Source organism: Homarus americanus, unplaced genomic scaffold (assembly GCF_018991925.1).
Source record: "Homarus americanus isolate GMGI-L3 unplaced genomic scaffold, GMGI_Hamer_2.0 scaffold32929, whole genome shotgun sequence".
Taxonomy (NCBI): Eukaryota; Metazoa; Arthropoda; class Malacostraca; order Decapoda; family Nephropidae; genus Homarus; species Homarus americanus.
Window position 1 is genome coordinate 13,713,570 of NW_024737097.1, and position 26,516 is coordinate 13,740,085.

At 35.1% G+C, this 26,516-nt stretch overlaps 2 protein-coding genes across 8 annotated transcripts in view; one reads left to right on the plus strand and one right to left on the minus strand.

Moving 5' to 3' along the window:
* The window catches only part of LOC121873218 (OTU domain-containing protein 5-like), a 34,589-nt gene extending 14,132 nt beyond the window's left edge, over nucleotides 1-20,457 (minus strand). Inside the window, exons 1-8 of one of the 2 annotated variants that reach the window (XM_042376583.1) lie at nucleotides 20,225-20,457; nucleotides 17,146-17,251; nucleotides 14,578-14,771; nucleotides 13,668-13,863; nucleotides 9,811-9,919; nucleotides 5,290-5,445; nucleotides 2,674-2,830; nucleotides 2,178-2,389 (exon numbers count right to left, since the gene is read on the minus strand). In XM_042376583.1, coding sequence (XP_042232517.1) covers nucleotides 2,178-2,389; nucleotides 2,674-2,830; nucleotides 5,290-5,445; nucleotides 9,811-9,897 — 612 coding nt within the window. In that variant the 5' untranslated portion in view covers nucleotides 9,898-9,919; nucleotides 13,668-13,863; nucleotides 14,578-14,771; nucleotides 17,146-17,251; nucleotides 20,225-20,457. The remainder of the gene's footprint in view (nucleotides 1-2,177; nucleotides 2,390-2,673; nucleotides 2,831-5,289; nucleotides 5,446-9,810; nucleotides 9,920-13,667; nucleotides 13,864-14,577; nucleotides 14,772-17,145; nucleotides 17,252-20,224) is intronic. The other variant, XM_042376582.1, reaches the window with a different exon arrangement.
* A 191-nt stretch (nucleotides 20,458-20,648) lies between these two features.
* Nucleotides 20,649-26,516, plus strand: part of LOC121873220 (mitochondrial ribosome-associated GTPase 2-like) — a 29,777-nt gene continuing 23,909 nt past the window's right edge. For 3 of the 6 annotated variants that reach the window (XM_042376587.1, XM_042376590.1, XM_042376585.1), the window contains exons 1-2: nucleotides 20,655-20,824; nucleotides 26,208-26,389. Coding sequence is in view for 3 of the 6 variants with exons in the window: in XM_042376585.1 (XP_042232519.1) it covers nucleotides 26,218-26,389 (172 nt within the window). In the remaining 3 variants the exon portion in view is untranslated. Of the gene's footprint in view, nucleotides 20,825-26,207; nucleotides 26,390-26,516 lie in introns of all 6 variants that reach the window. The other 3 variants (XM_042376589.1, XM_042376586.1, XM_042376584.1) reach the window with 2 other exon arrangements.

The following is a 26,516-nucleotide window of genomic DNA, read 5'->3' on the forward strand; positions in this document are numbered from 1 at the left end:
CTGGATAACATTTCACTGCCCGTCTCGAAAGACGACTTCATCGAACTCATCAAACTATGTATTAAGGATTGCAAATTCGAATTCAATGGGGAATATTATGCTCAAAAATTTGGTATGGCAATGGGTAATCCACTCTCACCTGTATTAAGCAACCTATATATGGAATTCTTTGAAAAGAAACTATTAAGTAATATTTTACCACCCTCAGCAGTCTGGTTTAGATATGTTGATGATGTATTATGTCTCTGGCCATGTAATGAGGACCTAAAAGCTTTCCTACCACAACTTAACAACTTAGCCCCCTCGATCAAATTCACTGTGGAATTAGAGCAAGACTGTAAATTGCCATTCCTAGACTGTCTGATACACAGAATAGGTAACACTTTTAAGTTCAGTATTTATAGAAAACCAACTAATGTGTGTTCATACATTCATTATTATTCTGCCCACCATAATAAAGTCAAACAGTCAGTATTTTCAACAATGTTTTTACTTGCCTTGAGAATTTGCAGTCCGGAATTCATCGATGAGGAATACAAATATATATATAATATTGGCTCAAACCTTAAATACCCTAGATCTTTCATAGACAAATGCTTAAACATTACTAAGAAAACTTTTTATAGAACTGACCCCAAGCCCACCCATGACCATAAGAATATCTTAATATTACCATTTCACAAAAATTTCTCACACATTCCTGCACAGCTAAAAACCTGGAACGTCAATGTGGCATTTAAAAACTCATGCACTGTTAAACAAATGTTAATCAAGAACTCCCCCAACAACACAATTGGTTGCATTTATAAAGTTCCTTGCAAGGAATGTAATATGTTTTACTTAGGCCAGACAGGTAAAGATCTTGCAACTAGAATTAAACAACACAAATACAGTGTTAGGACAGGCCAGGAATCCAATGCTCTGTTTGTTCATTTGAGGGATAACAAGCATTGCATTGACTGGGATAATGCCTCCTCAATATTACCATGTAAGTCAATTGACAGTAGGAACATCATAGAATCTAGTCTTATTAAACATACCGAAGCATTCAACATGAATTTGAGTAACGGCATGTACAAGCTGGACAATTTTGTAATTAAGAAGATTTGTGATCAGGTGAGAAGGCCGGGTCACTTGACCATCTGACCTGACCACCAACCGTTGTGTGCTATTTAAAGATTAGTAGGGTCATTACCTAATACCTGACCATTGTGGACCTGGTCTCACCCTCCTCTGTATATATACACCTTGATTTGTATTACTCTCTCTAGTCTGTACTCACCCCTGAAGATGTGAATTACACGAAAGCGCTTGGGAACTTCGTGTTTTCTTCTTTCCTTGTGGTTATCAGCATATATATATATATATATATATATATATATATATATATATATATATATATATATATATATATATATATATATATATATATATATATATATATATATATATATATATATATATATATATATATATATATATATATATATATATATATATATATATTATATATATATATATATATATATATATATATATATATATATATATATATATATATATATATATATATATATATATATATATATTGTTTTACTCAGTTACAGGCACACACAATCCTACATAAAGAATGCAAAAAAAAAAATCATAAGGTAAAAAACATTTCTTCGTGTGCCAATGAGAGTAAGCAGACTGAGAGGGAGGGGGGAGCCCTGTTGCTAAGGGTCGGAAGAGGCAGTGTCCCAACTGGGCTGCATTGTTATGGTGATGTTGAAGCTACACAGTCAGCGTCTTAAGCAAATGACGGTTGTGTTAAACTTGCATTTATCTTTTCCTTTGTGGTTTTAGCTACATATTTTCATCTAGATATTTTATTAATGTTGTTTATGTGTTGAGCATAATATTGGGGTTTTCTTGTAGGTGGGGAAACGAACCCCGTTTTTCCCATTTGCTCTGTTGTTCGAGATATGAAAATTCACCTGACGAATGATTTTTCAGAAACCTAACCCCTTCATTAAGTGAGTGATACCTGTGTGTGTGTGTATCTATATATATATATATTTTGAGTTGTCATTTCTCTTACTACTGTTACCCTCCCATACACCACTTTATGCTAGGATTTCACTAAACTTAAAAAATAACCGAGATTCTTTTCTGTGTTTGTAACACAAACTGACCTGCTCCAGGTGGACATTCTCGCTCTGTCTGGTAGCTTCCTTCATGAGGTTCTTTTCCGCCAGACCCGGTTGAAAGCCAGGAAGGCCGAGACCCACACCGATGGTGGCCTTGAAGGGATCTACAAGGCTGTTGTAGTGCGTCCCCATATGGTAACTCAATCGAATGGGTTCATTATCTGTTTGAAGACTTCCTTGGAAACTATTTATAGGTTCTGCAAAATATTTACTTATGATTATACTGTTCAATATTTTCAAGTATTAAACAATCCATGTTCTATTACAAATACCATACACTTAAGTTAACCAAACTTAAACTAACTTAACCAAACCTAAAATAAGCTTAGCTCAGGTAAGTTGACTGAATTTTATTTAAGCTAGCCAAACCTAAGCTAAGAAAGCTAAACCTAGTCATATACCTTCAGTTTCTTTACCCTCTGGTACATTAAATTCCTTCCATCTTTTCCCAGCTATAAGGCAAAAGCATTTTAATACTTACCTACACTGTAGCAATAGACTTCGATGATGCGGTTATACATTTCTGACATAGCAGCTAATTCTACGTGGTTACCAAAACAATCATCACGTCTTTTTCTTTGGACATATGTCTGGAAGTTCTCGGATACAAAAGGAGCAAAAGCGTCTTCATTCAGAGCCTGAAGATAAAATAAAAAAAAGATTGAACATTCACCTTTTTTTAATGTCCACTACGGTTAAAAGCATGAAAGGTACTGTTTCCACACATTAAACCCTGAACATCTCTGCCTTGAAAACAAAAGCACAACAATTACATTAGATACAGTAGACCCCGGGTTTAACACAAATAGATTAAACTATTTTGATGCAATGTTACACACTAAATTGCTCTCATTTCTTAAATATTACACAGGCAAGTTTGATGTTGTACAGTGAAGTCTTTATATTTACAGTTGTTTTGGAACAAATTATTTAAAATGAGTGTCAAAAGTAATTCTAGGGCTGAGCAGGGATATTTCCAAAAGTTCCCCATCTGTGAGCTGCACGTTATGTTATGGTTATTTTTCAACTCATAATTTTGGGTAGATACACTATCCCTAATTTTCTTTACTCAGTTACATACACACTCAATCTTACACACAGAAAGTGAAAAAAAAAATTATTAAAAGGTATTAAATATTTTTCAAATCATAATTTTTGGTAGTTACACATAATTATTTTTACTCAGTTACATGCACACACAATCTACATTCAAAGAGTGAAAAATAAATAAAATAAATAAAATAATGTGGCGAGTGAGTGGAGGTCAGAGCACCATTAAACTAGCACCAACTTTCTTAAAGTTATGGTCTGCAGCAGACACATACGGGATGTTACCTGTTTGACTCTTTGTCCCTCTATATCTTACCATAGAAACATGTCTTCTTACATACTTTTTATAAATCCTACGTTTCGTATTTTCTGAGTTGGAAAAATATTTTATTTCCTATCAAAGATATATGGCAGTATCAGCCATTGATGCCACTTGCTTTGACAACTGTAAGTTTGTGGCAACTTATTTTTCACCTAAATGCCACTAAATGCTCTTAAATAATAGTACTGTACTATGCTACAACCTAATTACTAATTTACACAGCATAAACACCTGTCACGAACAGGTTAGCAGTAACGCACCATAATCGTAAGGTTACCCAAAACTTTGCTTGGAGCCAAAAATGATCTATGTTCCAAAACATTAATATCTGCATTAAAGCAACAATAATTTCAGCCAGGTTAGTGTCTCCCACTACTAAATTTACTAATTTATGTAACAGAAACACATTTTCTTCCCAATTATTTGAGAAAAAATTCCTAAATATGAAAGAATGGTGAAAAATTTGTGGATGACAACCACCACAACAATAACAACCATGGCACAACTTGGACAGCTGTAGTTCACCTGTCCTGTTCAGGCGAGCTAGAAAGTTAATAATAATGAGTTCAACCAATTCCTGAGTGAGTCCTTTTATTATCAATTTTCATTCACTTTCTCTTTATGTAATTGTATTTATATACATGAAGTTGAAAATTTCAACTATCCAGTCAGATACTGGATAGTAAAAACAATCACTATCCAGCCGAATAGTCTAGTATTTGGTAAACCCTAATTACAACAGTTAACAACTCTTACTGATACAACATTCACTTGCAGGTTATTATAACAGTTCACAACTCTTACTCCAAAGAAATCAACTCAGATAATTTTCTGTACTTGTAGCTTCTTTAACTTAAGGCTGTGACTTTTAGTGTAAGAAGACCATTAATCTCTTGTGTATGGGGGTCTGACTCTGGGCTGAATAAAATAGTCTGGCATTAGCCAAATAAAATATATATTAAATATATTTCTAATGATTCACTTCTAAGAGGCATTGATTAATTTTTATATGTTGTATTATTTTTTTAAGGTTTAATATCAAATGAAGACTACCGGTAACTACCAGCTGATGAAAATATAAAGTTTTCCCAGCCTTCAACAGATGATAGCAAGGGTGGGTACATCGTTTCCTAGCACAGTCACCTTGAGTCGGAACAAATGCATTCCAGCAATCAGTTGTTCAGACTCAAGGTGAGTTTTAATGTGTTAAAAAGTGTTTTGAAATAATGGAATTAATGATGAAGTGAGAAAAAGTGGCATCTGACCCTAAATGGATGGCAAGGAATAAAGGATTTCTTATTCCACCCCATATGCTCAAAAACTGGAACACATGGGATATGAAGAGTCCAATGATGTTAGCCAACATCAATACGGGAACAGAAGTTTGCCTCCACTTAAAGGTTAAGGAATTTTATGGTGCACATTTTGGGGCTGTGGTCCCGTACCCTGCATTTTCCAATGAAATACACAGAACATTTAAATGTGATTATATTTTGTGTGACAATTTTCAGTTCCACTGGTGTTAAATCAGGGATCTACCATGCAATGACTGCTTCAGAGCAAATGCTGGGGAATAAAATAGCAAACATGGAAGGAGAGAGAGAAAAAAAAAATAATGGTACAGTATAAGTTTATTCTTTTCCTACAGTTTAAATATTCATATACCGGGTAGGCATGATTTATTAAAAAAACAAAACAAAAAAAACAAAGTTATACAGTACTTACGATATAATCCATGCAGTGCTTTCGAACATTATTGTGCATGTCCTGGTCACCAAAGACTTGATCAGCAATGGCACGGAACAGACAAGCCCCATCTTCTCGCATCTTCTTGATCATAAGACCTTTCTTTTTCATCTTCTTTTCAAACCTTCGCTCTTTCTGTGAATAAAGTGTTGATATGTGATAAAAATATATTGTTTTTAAGATTTAACCCCTTTACTATGGAGACACCACTTTCAACATTTTATTTGAATATTGCTAAACAATTTTATTTAGCTCAGAGGAGGCACCATACACAAGGGGTTTGTAGACTATCTCCACTAACCTCTTCACTACGGGGATGACAGTTTTAATATTTCATTTGGCTATCACCAGGCAATTTTATTTAGCTCAGAGGCAACACCATACATAAGGGTTAAATAACTATTGCCCACAGGTAACTGAGAAGGTACCCCGGTCTCAATTGCTTACAGAAGTCTCCCTTCACTTGTTCTGGCTTATTCTCTAACTTCTGTAACAAACATATTTGGCTACAGTTTTCTCCTTCCAAAACAAGGCTCAAAGACACCCACCTGGTTCATTCATGTTTCTTCACTTAACCAAGCATCCCCCATTAAGAGTACATCAATATCTAAACACAAACACACACACTGCAGCTTCCCTAATGTTCTTCCCTTTCACATCATTGTCTTCCTAACTTTATTCCTCTATCCCCTCAGTCTTCTCATCTCTCTATCTCCTACATCTGAATTATCTTTTTTTTATATTAAATTTTACTTTCCATTTTCTCAATATGGCCACATCTCTAAAGTACAACCTGGTCAGCTCTCAGTGCAACAATCTTTACTTCCACATCTTCTAATATTCTACAACTTATTTTTTGCCTTTTATACATTCTACTTAGTGCCCTTCAGCATATTATTTTGATCCCTTCTAACTTTTTTCCCCACCAGGATTCAGGGTCCATTGTTTCACAACCATAAAATAACATCAGCTTGACTATTCCCCAATACATTTTTAAGTTTTGCTCGTTTGAGACAGTTCTCTAAGAAACCCCACATTCTTCTCTTTCTACGACATCTGAATACTGCACAAGTTTCACGCACTCAACAAAAACCGGATAGTATTCAACGATTTTCTCTTTATCCCCCAACTGTATCTTCAACACAGTACTGCCCACATAATTTTTCTAATGATTATATTATACACTTTTTCTAGAGCCATTAATGGCATAAACAAAATACAGTATTTCCATTTTCCAGATATTTTTATATCATACTCCTAAATGTGATCCACATATACTTTTTCTTTTTGGAACACACTGTTCTCCTCAATATTCTCAGTTTCTGGATTCACAAAATTTGCATATTCACGATTTAGTACAGCAAATGTATACCAACTCCCAATTTGCAACCTCCGATCTCTAGTACAGTACAGGGGTATTTGTGAAAGTTTGAGGGGATGAAATTCACACATCTTAGGGGCAAAATTGCCATCTCAAAACATGAAAAACATCATAACTCACAAAAAACAAACACATTTACAGAATTGTAAAAGTACATTGAGAGTAAAACATCATTCATTTCCCTTAAACCATTTCAAATTTACTATAAAATCAGAGAATGTTAAATTTTTACCTTATTCTCCATTCCATATTGCATTAAGGTAAATTTTCAGTATCACTATCAATGTTGACTTCCATACACTGTACCAGTGTTAAAAATAACAAAAAATATTAAAGAAACACCCCTTTATTATAAGGGGGTCCTCGTTATCCGAGCTTAACACTCTTGGGGTTTTCATTCAAAATATATAAACAATACCTTATTTAACATACTTAAAGTTTTTTGGGGCCAGTGTGTTGATGTTACCTAATCACGCGGTCGGGTAATTGTGCACGCACACACTCATTTCAGTGAACCATACTTTCCATTACATCACTCTTTTGCTGTGTTAATTTCAACTCTGAATATTTCAGTCAAGTTGTAGCCCTTGTTTCTATATTTTTTTTACATTCTTAAGTATGGTATGGATGGTAGTTTCAGGCATGTGAGATGTCAGACACACGCTTACCACTTTTCTTACGATGGATCACTTCTACTTTCATGTTCATCCCATAGCTACTATGTTTCCATTTGGCACTACACCACCTTGCTACAAAAAATTCCACCAATGTCACCAAAGGCACAACAGAGTAAAAAAAAAATCCTACTGTACAAGCATTTTCAAAACAGGCTTGGGGACACACGCGACTATTACTTTGAGAAAATAGGAGGTGAGTCTACTATATGCTCTTTGTTTCTGCACTACAGTATTCTCATAAATATTGATCCTTCCATACACCAACCCTGTTCCTCTTTCAACATTTCAAAGCATTTCCATCCACTCCTGATCCCTTACCGCTCTTAAATGTGTTTACAGCTAGTCTCACCCTTAATTATGTATCGCTCTTTTCTTTCTTGCCTGCCTCGGCACTTTTCAGTCCACTATACCCTAAATATAGTATGATAATTCTTGCTTCTGTTTCATGTTTTTTTTTAGTAGCCTTTAAAAATATTCCGTTCCATTTAGCATTTACCTTTTCTCTTTCCTACAAAAAAATAAATAAATAAATAAAATCTTTTGGGTTTCTCTCTGAACTCTTTCACCACTGGTTGCCAATTTATTTGGCTAACAGCTTCTAGTTCTCTTAAAACTTTTGATAATATTTTCTCAATCTCTCAGCTCTTCCTATTCACTCTTTCTTCACCATTCTAATTTTCTTTATAATTAATATTCCTGTAGCCCTTACTCTTTCATAACTTCCTACTTGCAACTAGAATTCATTTGACCTTCTCTTCTCTTTAACTAGCACAGCAAGCCCTTTATCCCTCCATCCTCTTTTCTTTTTCTTCTTTATTCTCATCACTTACAACCTATATACAGTGGTCCCTCGGTTAACGAGCACAATTCGTTCCAGAAGGTTGCTCGTTAACCGAAACAATTGTTTCAATGGGTTTTTGGGTAATTGGTTCCAGCTCAACGAAAATTACATACAAACTAAAAATAAATGCAGTAAAGTACACTTACTTTGAGGTGTGTATGTAGAAGGCTCCTGGTTGATGATGATGATGGGAATTAGAATGGGGGTGGAGGAGAAGGGAGAAGAGAAGGCATTGGGGTAGAAGAGAAGTCACCCCATGCCACCACTTCACCCATAAAATTTTAGTTCACTTGGTGTAATTCAAGATTATTTTCTTTGAATCAACACTGCACTGCGCTATATAGTATCAATATGTAAAATATATTTCAAAATGACCAATAATTTAACTGGAAACACAGAAAAAAAGCGTTTATGTTGAAGAGTCTCAAACAAGATGTTCCTTCCTCTGAACTGGTAAACAAACTGACGCCAAGCATGGTGTGTTGAGTGCTGTTTAGCACGCAAAAAACTAGTTTCCTGTACTTCAATTATGTTCAATAATTGTTAAAATGACTAAAAAATTTAATATAAAACTTTTAAAATTATTGAATACTACAACCTTCTTGATATTTACTAAAATGGTAAGGAATTTAAGACCTAAAACCGATTATACTGTATTGGCGGACTAATACTACAGCTGGTAAGCAGGCAAATGCAGGCGAAAACATGTTGGGAAAAATTCGTAAGGAATTCGTTAACCGAAGTGAAGAATCTTATGGAAGGTAATTCGTTAACAGAAATTTCGTTAACAAAGGCGCTCGTTAACCGAGGGATCACTGTACTGTATAGTGACTGCACTACCTAGAATGGAACTTTTAAGCTACTTCTCTTCTTCAACCCCACCTACTCTACCTTCATTTAAAAGTACAAAATTTCTCCAAAAATTTCTATATTCAGGTATTCAAAAGCTAGTCTTATCAGTTTGGTAATGCTTCACAGCCCAGTGAAGTCTTTGTAAAGATTATCTCTATCTACACAAAATTTTTTTCCATATAATGTTTTGAAATCTGACCCTCAGCTGCAACCTTTATATACAGTACAGCACCCCATAATACCAAGGCAATATGCATTTTATGGGGTATTTTTGTAAATCACACACCATTGGAAAATTAATGATTCTTTTTCTAATGTGAGGGAATCATAACAAATCAATGAAGATAGCAGAGAAATAAAACTAGAGGAAAGAACAGCTGAACCCTTTCAGTCCTACAGTTACACCTCATACGCTTAAGCAAGAGGTGTCTTGATATTCACTCCCAGTTTCAAATATCTTGGACCTATATGGAGAATACAGGAAGACTGGTATGTCTACACTGTTCCAAATATTGTGATCCTCTTAATCATGACACCTCATAGTTAACCTATCACTCTGGACTCCTCAAACAAGGTTTTGGGTTCAGTTCTGTACAGAAGACAATTAAGGCTGTGTGAATTGATAATATGGTGGTGTGATAATCTGGCTGAACTAGCTAACCTACCTTATCACCCAGCAAGTGTCAGATACAACATAAAAGATTAAATTAAGCATACAGTACAAAAAAATTGAAGAGAAATATACATACATCTTCATTGATCTGCTGTGAGGTTCCACCCAAATGGTTCATACTCGTCTCCACTGTTATATCCACTGTGATCATTGTCCTCTTCATCTGGAGGTTGAGAGGGTCCAGCCTGAAATAGTGATAATACTGTAATATTAATTTTTGAATGCAAGAAGTCATCTATTGATTAATTATCGGTCAGGGGATTAAGAAGAGGACGATTTATAGTTAGGGCACGCACGCACACACACACACATATATGCAAGTAAATCACTGTAGGTGCGCGTGATCCAGGTATATGCTGATAACCACAAGGAAAAAGAAAAACGAAGTTCCCAAGCGCTTTCGTGTAATTCACATCTTCAGGAGTGAGTACAGACTATGAGAAGTACCTAACAAGGTATATATATACAGAGGAGGGTGAGATCAAGTCCACAATGGTCAGGTATTAGGTAATGACCCTACTAATCTTTAAAAAGCACCGCAGCAGTCGGTAGTCAGGTCAGAGGGTAAGGTGACCCAACCTTCTCACCTGGTTACAAATCTTCTTAATTACGAAATTATCCAGTTTGTACATACCATTGATGTTCCAGGTTCCTTTACAACTAAAAACCTGGAATGCCAATGTGGCATTTAAAAACTCATGCACTGTTAAACAAATGTTCATCAAGAACTCCCTTACAATACAGGTGGCTGCATTTATAAGGCTCCTTGCAATGAATGTAATATGTTTTACTTAGGCCAGACAGATAAAGATCTTGTAACTAGACTTAAACAACATAAATATAGTATTAGGACAAGCAGAATCCAATGCTCTGTTTGTTCATTTGAGGGATAATAAGCATTGCATTGATTGGGATAATGCCTCCTCAATATTACCTTGTAATTCAACTGGCAGTGGAACATTATAGAATCCAGTCTCATTAAACATACCAAACGATCAACATGAATTTGAGTAATGCTATGTACAAACTGGATAATTTTGTAATTAAATTTGTAACCAGGTGAGGTTGGGTCATCTTACCCTCTGACCAACTATCGACTGCTGCGGTGCTTTTGAAGATTAGTAGGGTCACTACCTAATACCTGACCATTGTGGACTTGATCTCACCCTCCTCTGTATATATATACCTTGTTATGTACTTCTCCTTAGTCTGTACTTACCCCTGAAGATGTGAATTACAGCGCTTGGGAACTTCGTGTTTTTTTCTTTGTGGTTATCAGCATGCATATATATATATATATATATATATATATATATATATATATATATATATATATATATATATATATATATATATATATATATATATATATATATATATATATATATATATATATATATATATATATATATATATATATATATGTGTATGTACAGCTAGACCCGACTTCACGACCGCCGGACTTACGACCCGCAGTTGTGACCATTTTTTTCAATTTTTTCTTCAAATGGGCGACGATTTTCTATACCAAACGTTTCCAGTTAATGTAGTCTCCATGTATAATTAGAAAATTATGGGGGCCCCATGTGCATTCAGCTGACTACATTAAGGTAAGTGCTCAGTCACACTGTATCCATTCCTCATTATTTATTACTCTTACTTTACTATTTCAATGCAGATTTTATTAAAAAAAAAAAAAAAATTATCTATGTCGGACTTATGACTATTTGGACTTACAACCTGGATTTGGTCCCTAACCCCGTCGTAAGTCGGGTCTAGCTATTATATATATATATATATATATATATATATATATATATATATATATATATATATATATATATATATATATATATATATATATATATATATATATATATATATATATATATATTTTTTTTTTTTTTTTTTTTTTTTTTACTGAATATTAGATGTGTCTTGATTTACTTCATATTAAAAGACAAACATACCAGCTTAGCTACATTACATAAATCAAACTGAGGAAAAAACATATAACAGAGTGACTTTCCTTAATCCCTATAACATAATTTGACAACATTCTCTTAACATAACTCCCCTTAATCCCTATAACATAATTTGACAACATTCTCTTAACATAACTCCCCTTAATCCCTATAACATAATTTGACAACATTCTCTTAACATAACTCCCCCTAATCCCTATAACATAATTTGACAACATTCTCTTAACATAACTCCCCTTAATCCCTATAACATAATTTGACAACATTCTCTTAACATAACTCCCCTTAATCCCTATAACATAATTTGACAACATTCTCTTAACATAACTCCCCTTAATCCCTATAACATAATTTGACAACATTCTCTTAACATAACTCCCCTTAATCCCTATAACATAATTTGACAACATTCTCTTAACATAACTCCCCTAATCACTGTAACATAATTTGACAACATTCTCTTAACATAACTCCCCTTAATCCCTATAACATAATTTGACAACATTCTCTTAACATAACTCCCCCTAATCCCTATAACATAATTTGACAACATTCTCTTAACATAACTGCCCTTAATCCCTATAACATAATTTGACAACATTCTCTTAACATAACTCCCCTTAATCCCTCTAACATAATTTGACATTCTCTACACAAGGTTCTATCGACATTATTTTTTTATTCTCATGCAAGTAGCAATCTAAAAGGATTCTGCCCTTGGTACCGGGTAGTCAATAATGGCCAAGCTCAGGCACCACATGTATAAGAATGGCTGGATCGAAATTCATCTTCAGTGCCAGTACAGTATAGTAGTTTGACACCAAAAACTTGCACATATCTTTCTAGTCAATCTTTTCTGCTATCTGGAATATCTAACACCTAATACAGTAGTTATGATTATTTTTCTTAGAATTTTAGAGTTTCTTTTCACTGAAGCCTTCCCTTCCATCCCACATTACTCTTCACCAGAACCAACTACCAAGGAATTCTACAGGGGTTGAACCTAATACAATTAACCTAATATGAAGAAGTAGCTGAAGTTTCGATAGAATGACAAGGAAGAGATGCTCTTTGAATACTCTGATGGATGTAAACAATTTTCACCTGTGAATAGCTTTTAGCCCATTGTAGTCCAGTGGATAACTGCCTGACTGCCAACCTTGGTGGTCCAGGTTTGAATCCCGGCACTCACAGGTGAAAACTGTTTATTGATTTACCTGTGCACATTACAGGTTCTCATATACTCTGATGGATACAAGTAGAAAACTTATTTGATACTGTATATAGCAAATAGAAAATGCACAGTTAATAGTAATGAAGCAGTGTCAATCAACAGGGGTGCTAAGATTCACTCAGTATACAGTATCTGCAAGTTGAGGATGTGAACAAGTGTGTGTGTGTGTGGATATTTCTTCTTGTGGTTTATCATATCCTTTTCCTGTCATTGTCTACACTTGTCTTGCAAAATTCTTCACCTCACGCAAAAGACGAAGTGGAATCAAGATGACAAGAAAAAATATAAAGGGCAGTTTATTATATCATTTAATTGTTGGATGTTCATAAAAATTACTGTACATTATCAGGAATAAACTACACTATAAGGAACTGGCGTAAGAAATGAGGGAATTGAATTAATCATAGGGTAATACGACAAATCTTTTTTTTGTCACAAACTTCAGTTGTTGGCATTATCATTTAAGCAATTAAAAAACCTGTAAAAGACATCAAGCTGCTAAGAGCCAGAGAGAAGGAAAATCAGGAGAAATCTAATTTTGTAGAAACTCAACCAAAACTTTACTACAAATAGCATGTCTTCATTCACTTTTGCTCAAAATCCATACTAATACTACTCAAGAGACAGCTAGTCATCATTCTCTCTCAGATATCTAATCGAAAATACTCAACAAACACTATGTCTGCACTTCCACAGATGAAACACCAAACTCACCTGTGGGGAGAGAGCCGGGGGAAGGGCAGGAGTGATAGAGTTGGACATGGGCAGTGGATGGGGGTGTGTGTGCTGGTGGGGGTGGGGGTGAGAGTGGTTCACTGGTGTCACGTTCCACCCACTACTCGTACTTGGGTAAGGTGGAGAAGTGCTGCCCCGATGCTCTCTGTGGTCACGGTGTTTGGGACGCACACTTCTGCAAGCGTCCATGGAATCAGTACTGTACTTCTTTTGAACAAAGGGTAACACAGTGGGAATAATTTGCCAAACTAGTCAATGACCAATTTTTTTCTTCATATTAAAGCTTAATATTAAAAACTTAATGCTGGGATATCGGTTACCCATTACTACTGCTATTACTACAGTACAGTATAGTACTTCAGAATTTGACAAGTGCACATTCAAATATATATCATACAGGTTCTGGAGCTGAGCAATCATAATTAAAATTCCACTGCATTACCAAATTTCTAAGATAATTCCAATAAAAAAATAAATGTTTAGCAATGTTTCTGATTTTTTTCCCCAAATTTATGGTAAGAGAACAAAATCAACATTGTATGGTGGGATTCTGATAGCTCAGGAAATTCAAAATCTATGTAACACAATGCTGTATATAATTTTTTCATTCTTCATGCAAGAGTAATAATAATCAATTACAATATATAAAACTTGCAAGGGACAGCATTGCACTGAACCAAGCCTGAGAATGAAAGGATATAAAAAATGTATGTACTGTAATTTGTAATCAAAAGATGAGCATATGATTTACTTTTCCACAGGAGATGGAGGCCACTTCTTACCTTCTAATATGCACTAATCAAATTCAATTTCTTGGAGATGTATTACAGGTATTGTATATGTAATGCCAATTATTTGGATCCCAATACTGACTTTCCCCCTATCATACCTGAGGGGGCTGGCTCTGTAGCGGCGTTTACTGTGTGATGGGCCGCTCTCGTGCGCATCTTCGAAATGTGAGGGAGAGGTGTGAGATGGGCGCTTCTCCTCCCTGGGTGCAGACGTGGGAGGTGGGGGGGGCCAGCAGGGGGGTGGTGACTGTGACGACAAATACAAGGTGCCCCGGCTCGTACCTTCCCCAGCCTGTAGGTTCAGTCTCAGCATCAAACACACAAGACATCAAACAAACACTGCCTCTCACACATGGGCTCGTGCAGTTTTACATCTTTCAAACACCACAGTATCTTAATGAATTCATACTTCTTACCTGCAATTTTTTTAATACAAGATTCCTATACTAATAATATTGGATGCCCCTTGAGATCGAGGATGGCCAACCCTAGGGCCACCTAAGAATGTATTTGTTTAAAGTGTAGAAGCTGTTGCCAACACAACAACCACACCCTAAGTTGATGAGCTGCATGACCAAGTATCAAGGAACAATCTGAGAAGACCAGACAACTCGCCAAAAGCACTGGCAAACCATTACCCCGGAAAATGATTCGCAAATCGATTAACATTCAGGTCCCCAATTACTGCTGGGTAGACAGAGGCAAATGGCGTAAAGAAACTTGCCCATAGTTTCACCGTGCCCGGGGATTGAACCCGGTTCCACTCGCTTGTGAGGTGAGCATGCTGACCATTACACCATACAGGTATACTGTACCTGTATATACATACATACTGTACTGCATTTACAGTAATCTCCTGCAATTAAGTTTTCTTGAAATTACAAATTCTCCCTAATAAAGAAAATTTTGGTATTTGTGGAATCTAGTATAGTATTGAATTCTCTAATAATCTATGTATAATATTCTCTAGAGGAAGAAATATTCTGAAAAGCAAGCAACTGACTTTTTAATTCTCAACTCTTCTGAATTCAGAAATTCAAAATCTAAAAGTTCACCTTTTTTTTAATATTTAGTGGAATTATCACCCCAATCCATAAGTACATTAATTTTTATCAATACAGTAACGGAAGCAATAAAAAATAATTTGTACTATACTGCTGGGGTATTTTTTCATATCTGCAATGCATGTAATGGTACTGTACTGTACGTGCAAAGCATTTAATTCGATAATTATGACATGATTATATTTAGAATCAAGACTTAGCATCCTTATTTGTGAATGAATACAGTATTGTACTTGCATATGCTTGTGCATATTGGACTGCCATCCTTGCTTACAGCATGACACAATACACTTCCTGGTGTTGAATAGCTAAAAGGATCCACTGGCTGACCATTATAGTACAGTACAATATTACCCTTCTCAAGACTATTCTAGGAGGCCTCCAAATGAGCCATAATTAATTTACAAATACTGTACATGGACAGGGTCCAGATGCTAACTTTGCCCCCTCAAGGAAAAATTAAATTGTTCATGTGAAAACAGGCAGCATCTGGTATAAGTTACCTCTAATCTTTGGTTTAATGTGACCAATATTAATTTTAAATGCAATCTGGAAACAATAATATTCTACTACTGTAATACAAATAAATATAAATACAGATAATCAAGGCACTGGGCTATTTATTCTATCAGGCAATAATTATTTATGAACTCTACATCTGGCAAATGTCATGACTCACTGGAAGCTGATGAGATGTAAAGAAACCCATTAACTCGATTTTGGGGAATTTTCAATTAATAAATATACTTTAATTAATGCTTTTACTTAAAGTATGTAGGCAACAAAAATTTCTTGATTTTGTTATTCAAGAAGTTAAAAAAATTTTAACTGAGTTTGTGTGAGTGTAGAAATAAAACTTGACTCAGCAGGAAGAAAATTTCCATAATTTAGGGATATAAATGTCTGGTTTGGGGGAATCTCTGGTTTTCTGAGACCCAGTTTTAAGGATCTATACCTGTACATTATCAGTGTGGGAAATAAGAAGAGGCAACTATGAACTCCTCAACATATCTTTACCAATCAGCTACCGTTGTTAGTCATCATCATTGTGTTAAGGCCATTTACAATGCTTGCATAGGCTAAAATTGATTACCTGATGATAGCTCTACAATTGCATGTCCTCCATGCAGTTTCTCTATCAGGTTTTTATCTCCTAGGTCATGTCTTGCCCTAACGACAAGACATACTGTACAATATTCTAGTTTATTGATAGCTACAGTTATGGAATTTGGCAGTGTGCAGTAGTTTTTTATACTGTAACAAGATGGGTGATCATGGCTGCCTGAACCCTCTCCCATGACACCCACATCCAGAGTTCAGCTGCATCTACACTGGCTGCCTGACCTCAACACTCATCATAGCTGGGACGCTGCTTCTGTCAACCCTTAGCAACGGAGTTCCCATACTGCACTCACCCCCCACCCAGCTTGCTAACTCTCGTGCACAGAGAAATGTTTATTCCCTTTGTGTTTTGACCTTATGATATTTATTTTTTTTTACCTTCTTTTTATGCACAGTACTGTATGGATGTAGGTACAGTATATATGTGCATAGAACTACATAAAAAAAAATAAAAGAAAAAAGTTATTATACTGTATCTACCTGAAATTACAAGATGAAAAATAACCATAACACCTCACAGCTCAGCCTGGTAGCAAGAAGGCCAGTGGGATGTGGCTACAGTGAAGACTCTAACTTGGCAACAATGCTGCCAGTGATGTGAACAGATGCAAAGAAAAAGAAAATTAACTGCATAGCTTCATTTGTATAAGGTATTTAGAGATTTAAAGCAGTATATATAGTAAATGAAGTTCATCTCTTCATGTAGCAACATAAAGGAAGAATCTAGGGGTATGGTAGGCAAGCCCAAGATAAAGGAGCTAACATGTACTGGGTAGCTATCGTTCACCATAAATGACCCCTCAAAAATACTACGCATATATAGTTCAATCCCCTACCTTTTTACATAAAAGCTTTATCATAAAAACTCGAATTGTACTCGAGTGTAGACAGTACTACAGTACTTCATATTCCCTGTTGGTAACTCAGACACGATACCAATAGGTAATCAATGCCAACCCAAGCAAGTGTGGAATATGGCCAGAAAATAATGATGACGATGATGATATAATCACAAAGTTCTGTACAATCTTTATATTATCTATTTCTGGAGATCAACCTTAATCTAGAAATTACACATACAGTACTGGACTGATATGTAATTCTTGGGTTTCCATCATGATGTTGAAAGAACTAATTTTTTCCCAACCCTCCCTGATTCTCTAATTATTTCCCATGAACAATACCTTAAATAAAATATATAAAAAATATAGCTAAAGTACAGTAGTAGCTATAGTTCCCAAGACTCATTCTTAGTGGCCCGGTATATTTTTTTTATGAATTTACACGAATAATCATATTAATGTACAAGACCTGCAGAAGTGAGTACTGTACTATGTATATGTTATAATAAATTCAACAAAGCCTGAAAGAAAGATGAGATGGAGACTGTGTACAGTATATATTAACAGTCCTTTATCATCATGTAAGTGACTGACACTAGATAACAAGCATTAGTCAACCTAATTAAATTAAAATTGGAAAAAAAAATTTGATTCTGTGATAGAGTTCTGGTTATTGTGCTCTATGACAATGTTACCTATGTTGGTAGCCTATAGATCTTTCATGATTTGAATTCAGGGTTAATATTTCAAAATTGCCAGGCATGTAACTAAAAACTGATTCTCATATAGGGAGATAGAGGGGAAAAAAATACTATCCTTTATAGCATTTCCGGCAGAAATTTATAGTTTACCTATTACCCAGCCAGTCAGCGAATGTTTGTATATCACGTAATACTGTACTTGTGAGTCACTCAGCGGAAGTTTAGATGTCACATAATACTGTACTGTACTTGTAAGCATGAACAAGCTCTGGAATTCGAATTGCATAGTTGCAAGATGGAGCCTGCCTATGAAGGTTGCTCCTTGGCAGGTTTGTGTTTAATTCAGCGAGTTTTTGGGAACAAAGCTGCAGTTGTTGACATCTTTAGGGCTCATGGTGTTTTCCCTTCTTCAGTCAAGTGTTCAATGTGTGATTCACACCGTCAGTATCATGAAGATCAACATACAGGCAGTCCCCAGGTTATAAACGAGGTTAAACTTTAAATTTACATTCTTTTATTTACCTGATAACTTTTTTAATTTTCATTTACTGTACTTTGTCATTTAATTTTTTCTTTTCTTTTAAATTAAGGGATTTTTAGATGTATATGAGGACTTAGGCTATGATAAAGTGGGATTTTAAATATTGTTCTGTAAGTACTGCACTATAGGGTATGTGGTTCGACTTGAGTAAAATTTTTTACTCACGAACGTCCCTGGGAACATAACGCATTTGTAACCCGGGGACTGCCTGTACTTGGTGTTGCAGTAAGAGAAAGACACTGCCCAAGAGCAAGAGATCTTGTAATTGAGAGTTTATAGTGTAAACATTTAGATGGACAAAGTACACATGCCAGCGTGGAAAACTTATTGTTCTGCAATACATTCATCAGAAAACACTTCTCTCAGTGCTACACAACAGGAAATTTGGAACTATCATTCTCCGACATCTGTTAATTAAGGTAAGTGTTTCACACAACAGGGGGCTGAAGGGGGCAGAGCCCCCCTGGCTAAGAGGTTAGGTTTGGTCCTTTTGGTTTCTCTGGTTAGGTAGTTTTTGTTAAGTTTCATTTTGTTAGTTTTTTTTGTTTTACCCCACAAATTTTAAGCCCTTCTCACTTTATGCAAACAATGTTGTTGATAATAGATAATTACTAATTTCTGACGGAAATGAAGGTCAAATTTGTATGAAACAAGATGAAATAAACTGTAAAAACCTATTTTCCATTGTAATTTCTGTGCATGGCAACTTCAAAATATTTAACGGGTTCAGTTTAAATTAAATAACATATACAGCTTAACAGCACAATAAAATCTGATAATTCATGAAAATAAAGTAATATAATGTGCTAGGCATCTAAAAGAATATTACTGTTCACGAAAATTGTATTACATGCAAATGAAGAAATCATTACAGTATTAAATGTTTCAACAACTACGTAGTCACCAGTGGGATTAGGTTACCTATACCCAAATTGTCGGCTATTTTTACCTACAAACAAACATTCCCATTGCTGTTAGAAAAACACTATGCTTTTCATTGTAAACAGTACACAAATATTTGTATTTAAGCTCCTTTGATAAGTGAGAAAAAAATCATTAACTGGAACAGTAATATTTCCAAGCAAAGTGCCCACTACTGTACTGCACTGACTAGAGTAACATTAACATCAACATGTGAATATCATTGTACCATGCTCAGATCTTTAAAGGTCTAGGGGAATGATATATTTTCAATTGTAAAAAATATAGTTATGTGAGTAGTTTAAGTGTGAAAAAGATCTTCTGTATTGTTATGTCTTGTTTTCATTAGTCCAAATCAAATGTCTCTATTGGGTTGTCAATGTCCAACTACAATTTCTTTGAAGGTTCTCATCTTACATTAGTCTCCCATGAAAAAAAACCTAACTTTACATATTTAAATTTCCTTGAGAACCCAACTGAACCTGATAAATATGTTAGGAAGTAAAGTTGTTAGATGGGGTGAGGGTGGGAGGGGTAGAGGTCAGTATACCCACCTGTATATGGTTGGGCAGTGGCATCTGGTGCTGGTGGGTGGTAGTGGAGGACGCCTCGCCACCCTCCACCTCCGCCGCCCCCGACGTCTGCTGCGGCTTCTTCTTGGGCAGGATAGTCATTTTGGCGAGTTATAATCCTCCACTCCTCCCTACGACAGATATATTTCACCCAATTATAATTTTCCTTCTAGAGCTTTGTCCAGAAAATGGCGAAAGTATGGTGTTATAGACTCATGAACCTTGTTGTCAGACAGGGGACTGGGCATATAGAGGATCACACCACTATAGATGGCGCCACTCCTAACAAAACTTAACCTATAAACCATGTCATTAGATCCAGTACTGTTAACGACCTTACGGTATAGGCTCCAGTGTATATTATAAACGTTATGACTTTCTTGGGTTTGTTGTCATTGTGGGGGTTCTGGGTCACGTGATCAGTCAACAGCTGATGGTGGTACACGCGGGACGACAGGTCAGGGTCTTCTGGGTGTTAATTACTGTTTTAATGTTGTGTGGAGGAGGAAGACATAGATGAGGTGCTATTGATCATTCTCTAGTGTCTGGCTGGAGGTGAGTGACACTATTCATTAATGACACGTAAGTATATGTGTGTGATACTGAACAAGACTTAGTATCCAGTCAGTACTTGTATATTAAATGATACGTATTGACAATTATATTATGTTTCTGGTATACGTTATAATGAACTGATTCTATCCTAAACCAATTTTAATCTGAAGTTAATTTTGTTTTAAAGGTGATGGAATCTCTGTTCTGGAGGGAGGGTTTTCAGTTACAATATATAAAGAATAATTCCACTGATATAATAAAGTTGGTGTTAGTCAACATTAGCTGCACACCTTTACTACCTACTGTAGGACATTTCACTATGAAATCAATGAAAAGTGCATGGACGATACATTTTGTACAATGTTAAAAAAAATTTCTTGAACACAATTTATAGGTTCCACGTACCTTCAATGCAGCCATGATTCCCACTCCACTTATTTGAAGGGTGAATGGTTCCTTTCTTTTTACTGCACAGGATACAGGTATGACAGCCATTAGCGAATTTTTATTTTTTATTGTTTTTTTTTTTACGGGGATTAGCCCATCCGGGCACAGGTCACTGCAGCCGCGTGTGCATGCATGGTGGACAGACTATACAAATATAGTTACTAAGATGGCCCTTTTGACAAACCTAACCTAACTTACTCTAACCATTAACACAGTCCGTTAATATGGGTGCCGTACCTATATCCAGTGTGATTTTTGGCATATGGCTGCTGTACTTGTATCTTCTACTTTTTTTTGTTGGTTAATATTCAGTGGAGTACATGCATGGGAACCTATATTAATTTGTATATAGGATGATAGAGCATAAAAAATGGTAATATTGCAGTAAACAGCAACCGCTGAATTCCGGAAATTCACTACATTCGATCGATAGAACTATTTTTTCTATGATAATTTTCTTGTATTACATTAGGTTAGGTAAAACATTTTTTTTATCAGATTCTTTGGTTGCTGTAATCTGCAATTTAAAAAAACAAAAATTAGGGTGTTTTCCGTTTGGGGACTAGACTCGGATTTTAATGAAAATCGGTACACTTATATTTCTCTTATTATCTTTCTTTATTATCAAATTCTTTTTCTTCTGTGTTCAGTATACTAATGAGATGATGTGATTATGCTGGAGGGAGACTGGGAGATCTGTTTGTTTGAAGGAGGGTGAGGAGTGTTAATAAAAGTAATAAGAAGAAAAGGAATAATAAAACTTTTTTTTGTATAATTAGTGTTACAATGTTTTCTCCACTAATTGCCACTGGATGAATAAATGGAGAAAGTTAGGTAGTTTAGGTTAAATCAGGATAGGTTAGGTTAGGTTTCTGGAATCAGCGTAAAGGACTGCGTTAGTATACCGATTTTCGTATAAATCCGCTGCTAGCCCCCAAATGGAAAAGAAAAAAACTGAATGCATTACTTGAGTCAATTGTGTGTTTGGTGAATTTTTTTTTTTTTTGTTAAATTATAAAGTTAAGAAAATTCATGCAGCTTTGGCAGTTCTCCAGTTTGCTGGAGCACATTTATTGTTTAATATTTCTTAATATGATATACACACGATCAACCTACACCAGTAAGGTTTGGTAAAGTTAGGACAGGTTAGGTCAAGTTCATAAGGTTTGATTGGTTCAGTGGGGTATGCTATAACGAACGGATCCTACTAAGAATATTCCATAACGAACGGTTTTACCTATAAAATTGAGAATGCTATAACAAACGAAACTCCTACAACGAACATTATTTAAAAAATTTTTTTTTTTTGCTAATTTATTGTTTTTTTTATTAAAAGTATTAATGATATTCTTTATTTCAGGGGTTTAGATGCATATTTATGCACTTTTTTACAATTTTATATTATATTTTTCAGTGTTTAAGTGGTTGTATTTGGGGGCCTGGAACTGATTAATCCTATAACGAACGAATGCTATAACGAACAAGGTTCTAGAACCAATTAGATTTGTTATAGCATACCCTACCCTACTGTATTTTACCTCACAGTTTCTCTCGACCACAAGCCCTGCCCACTTTATTCATTCATTGTCATGGTAGCAGGTCTTCTGTCCATGAATATTAATTTCTTCAAGAAATGATGGTCAGATTCTTTTAAATTACCATCAAAAACATAAGAGAAACAATTGTTTCAGATTAATTTTTTCTATTATAATAGAAGATGACTGTTAATTTAGGTTAAATTTGGTTTTATAAATTTGGTTAAATGTGGTGGCTTTAAATTATAAATTACCTGGTATATTGTAACAGTAAGTGGTACTGTACCTACAAGTTGTCTGAATGGTTCCTTTCACAATTTTATATTTTTTATATATTATTATACTGTACAATACTGTAATAACTAGTGTTTCATGTTTGGTATGGTATGGTTAGGATGGCCCATCTGTTAATGTTTAATTATATACTGTACACCAAATGTAGCTTTCCTCCACCCAGTTTGTTTTATTCATGAAGTATAAAATAAGTTTTCAATAGATATTTTTTGTTAGGTAACAACAATAATAATAATTGATATTCAGTCAATTTGACCAGGGACAGCTGACAAAGCCATGAGAGGCTTGTTCCCAGTAGAATCCTTATGCAAACAGCACAAGGTGAATAGTACATATGTTACCAAACATCCACAACTAGTTCATGGGTGACAAGTGGTGTAATAGCTCTGACATCTCACTGGCCCAGTTCAAAGTTACTACCTACTGCTCCATTAAATGATTCATACGAGATAAGATGAACCAAACCTAATTAAGGGGCAATCACGCTGGGCAAATTTTCAGTGTTTCTCGGAAGGAAACTGTGATGCAGGTGTTCTTGGTCAGATATCTTACGTGAAAACTGAGATCTGAGGAAATTGGAAAGGACAAGGGTTTTCTAATAATAATATTCATTAAATTTTCATACAGGTTTATAATTGGATAAGTATGTTTAGAAACAATACAAATAAAGGTACAGTGAGTTCTGCTATAACGCGTGTTTTGATAATTGAATTTGCTCTTGCGATTTATGAATTAGGAACGATATTTGTATAACGCGAACGCTTGTTTGCTATAACGCGATTTTTGCTTACTATTTCTCCAATTTTGTGGTACAGTGGGGTATGCTATAACGAATCTAATTGGTTCTAGAACCTTGTTCGTTATAGCATTCGTTCGTTATAGGATTAATCCGTTCCAGGCCCCCAAATACAACCACTTAACACTGAAAAATATAATATAAAATTGTAAAAATTGTAAAAAAGTGCATAAATATGCATCTAAACCCCTGAAATAAAGAATATCATTAATATTTGTAATAAAAAAACAATAAATTAGAAAAAAAAAATTTAAATAATGTTCGTTGTAGGAGTTTCGTTCGTTATAGCATTCTCAATTTTATAGGTAAAACCGTTCGTTATAGGAATATTCGTAGTAGGATCCGTTCGTTATAGCATACCCCACTGTATTAACTGTGAATATAGTAAAGAAGAATATCAACAAGAAGCGTTCTGGTGATAGAATTCCCGGTGATGATCGTAAAAGAAAGGATATAACACTTGAAGAGAAGCTCGATTTTATCAACCTCAAAATCACCCTTCTCCCCCATCAAGTAAAGTGTTACATTTACTGTATGATTTCATTATTAGATATGAATGTAACATTTATTTAGACTGTGCTATCCTTTGTGTTAGGCTAACTACTAAATTTTTTCGATTTCGAGTAATCTGCACCTAACCCTATTTTCTCCATAAGCCCTGTTATTTCTATTACGCGATTTTCTATAACACGATATTTTACAAGAACACAATTATCGCGTTATAGCAGAACTACCTGTATACAGTTCGGCATGAATTAGACATAGGTATATGCTGCACGTACAGTAGACTGTGGTATAGAGTTTCCTTTATGCCAACGCAGTGCAGGTAAACAATAATGGTAAACAGTAAGGCAACTTGACCACGGATAGCCAACAAAGCTGTCAGGTGCTTATTTCCAGAGGGTCCTTCTCGGACAAATTTTGACTGCATTTTGGATCCAACTGAGGTTTTACAATACAATAGTATTTATAATCAAGAGGTATTGATTTTATGAAAACAAATTACAATAGAATCCCAGTTATTCGGCACCTACGGGGTTTTATAGAGTTTTTCTGGTTAGTTGAAACTCACTCGTAGGATCCAATAAATCCTACACTGCACAATCCTACGGGCTGACCTTGCAAATTTGTCTAAGAAAAATTGACTTCTTTAACACTTATTCCACTTATAAATAATGTGGCATTTTAAATAAAGAAAATATAATATAAAACTATAAAATAAGAAAAAATGGAGAGCACATGTGGGAAGTGAATATGTGTTGAGGCGGTGGGATACTGGGCTATAACTGCGTGGCTGTGCTCCCTCCCAATGTAACATCACGGCATACACACAGCTAGCGTGGCAGCCACACGTTTGAGTCAGCTTGTAGTCCACCAGCCAGAACTGTGTCGCATCACTCTGAGGATGATTTGAGTGTGGAAGGAGCTATTTTTTGTACATAACATATGTGTTATTGCATTTTATGATATGCTAGGTATCGATTTTATTGTTTATCATAGCAATAAATATGGCAGCTCATCCATGTTGCACTTGATATTCAAACTTAAGATTCTTGCCAATTTTGGAGGAATTTTTTGTTATTATTTCATTTTGGTACCAGTTAGTTGATTACACTATAGTATAGTGCTTGATAATGGAAAACTGGGATTCTTCTGTATTAGGATACAATTCTAAGTGATTTTAATGCAAATATATTATCCTTTGAATACTTTTATATGTAGTACATATACAAATGAAAAATTACAGATGACATTTCATTTGACTGGAGTCTGTAAAATGCTACTAAGTCCACATAGCTGGCATTATATTGGCTATCCCCAGTGGAGGCTCCTGTTGCTTAAGAATAAGACGAAGGTGCAGGCTTTGTGCAAATTACAACAAAATCTAGGATAGCTTTTTGTGGTGCCGTGGTAGCGTTCCCTGTTCACAAGCAGTTATTAATATTGATATACGATCAATCGCCTTACGATGGCTTTTCGAAGTCCCTCTCCCCATCGTATAACTGTCAATACCTGTATATATAAACTGACTCGTATGCAGTCATTCTCTGTGATCTTGAGTTTCTTTACAAAAGATACTCAATATTATGCAGTGCAACTTCACCAGTATGTTGAAGTGACCCATAATCCACCCCAACTCATTGAGTAGATCTGGTACAGTGATTGAAAACTATACAAAAGTTTGGACACAATCTTGTCTCAAGTGTCCTCCACATTGTTTGAAAACTTCATTATAGATCAACTTTACTCATAAAAGTACTGTGTATTCTCTTTTTTATACATAGTAAAAACTGATACAAAAGTGTTCTATAAAACTATAGGGACTATTGTCTTGCAGGTTTACAAACATGCAGTTTGCCAAGGATTCCAAATTGCTGTTTGTAGGTGAAGGGGATTTCTCATTCATCACATCATTAACTGAGGAGAACTGGTGTACTAAAGTCCATATTGTTGCTTCGTGTCTTCAGGAAGAATTGACGGAAAGAGCCACAAGCAATGCTGAAGTATTGGCCGAGAGAGGTTGGTCCAATGGGTTTTTTGGATATATTTCTAGTTTATAGACTATAGTAGTACCTTTTTAAAGTATTATGTACATTTGTTAACTCATGATACTGTATTTAACATTCCTCTCTTTGTTTATTAACAT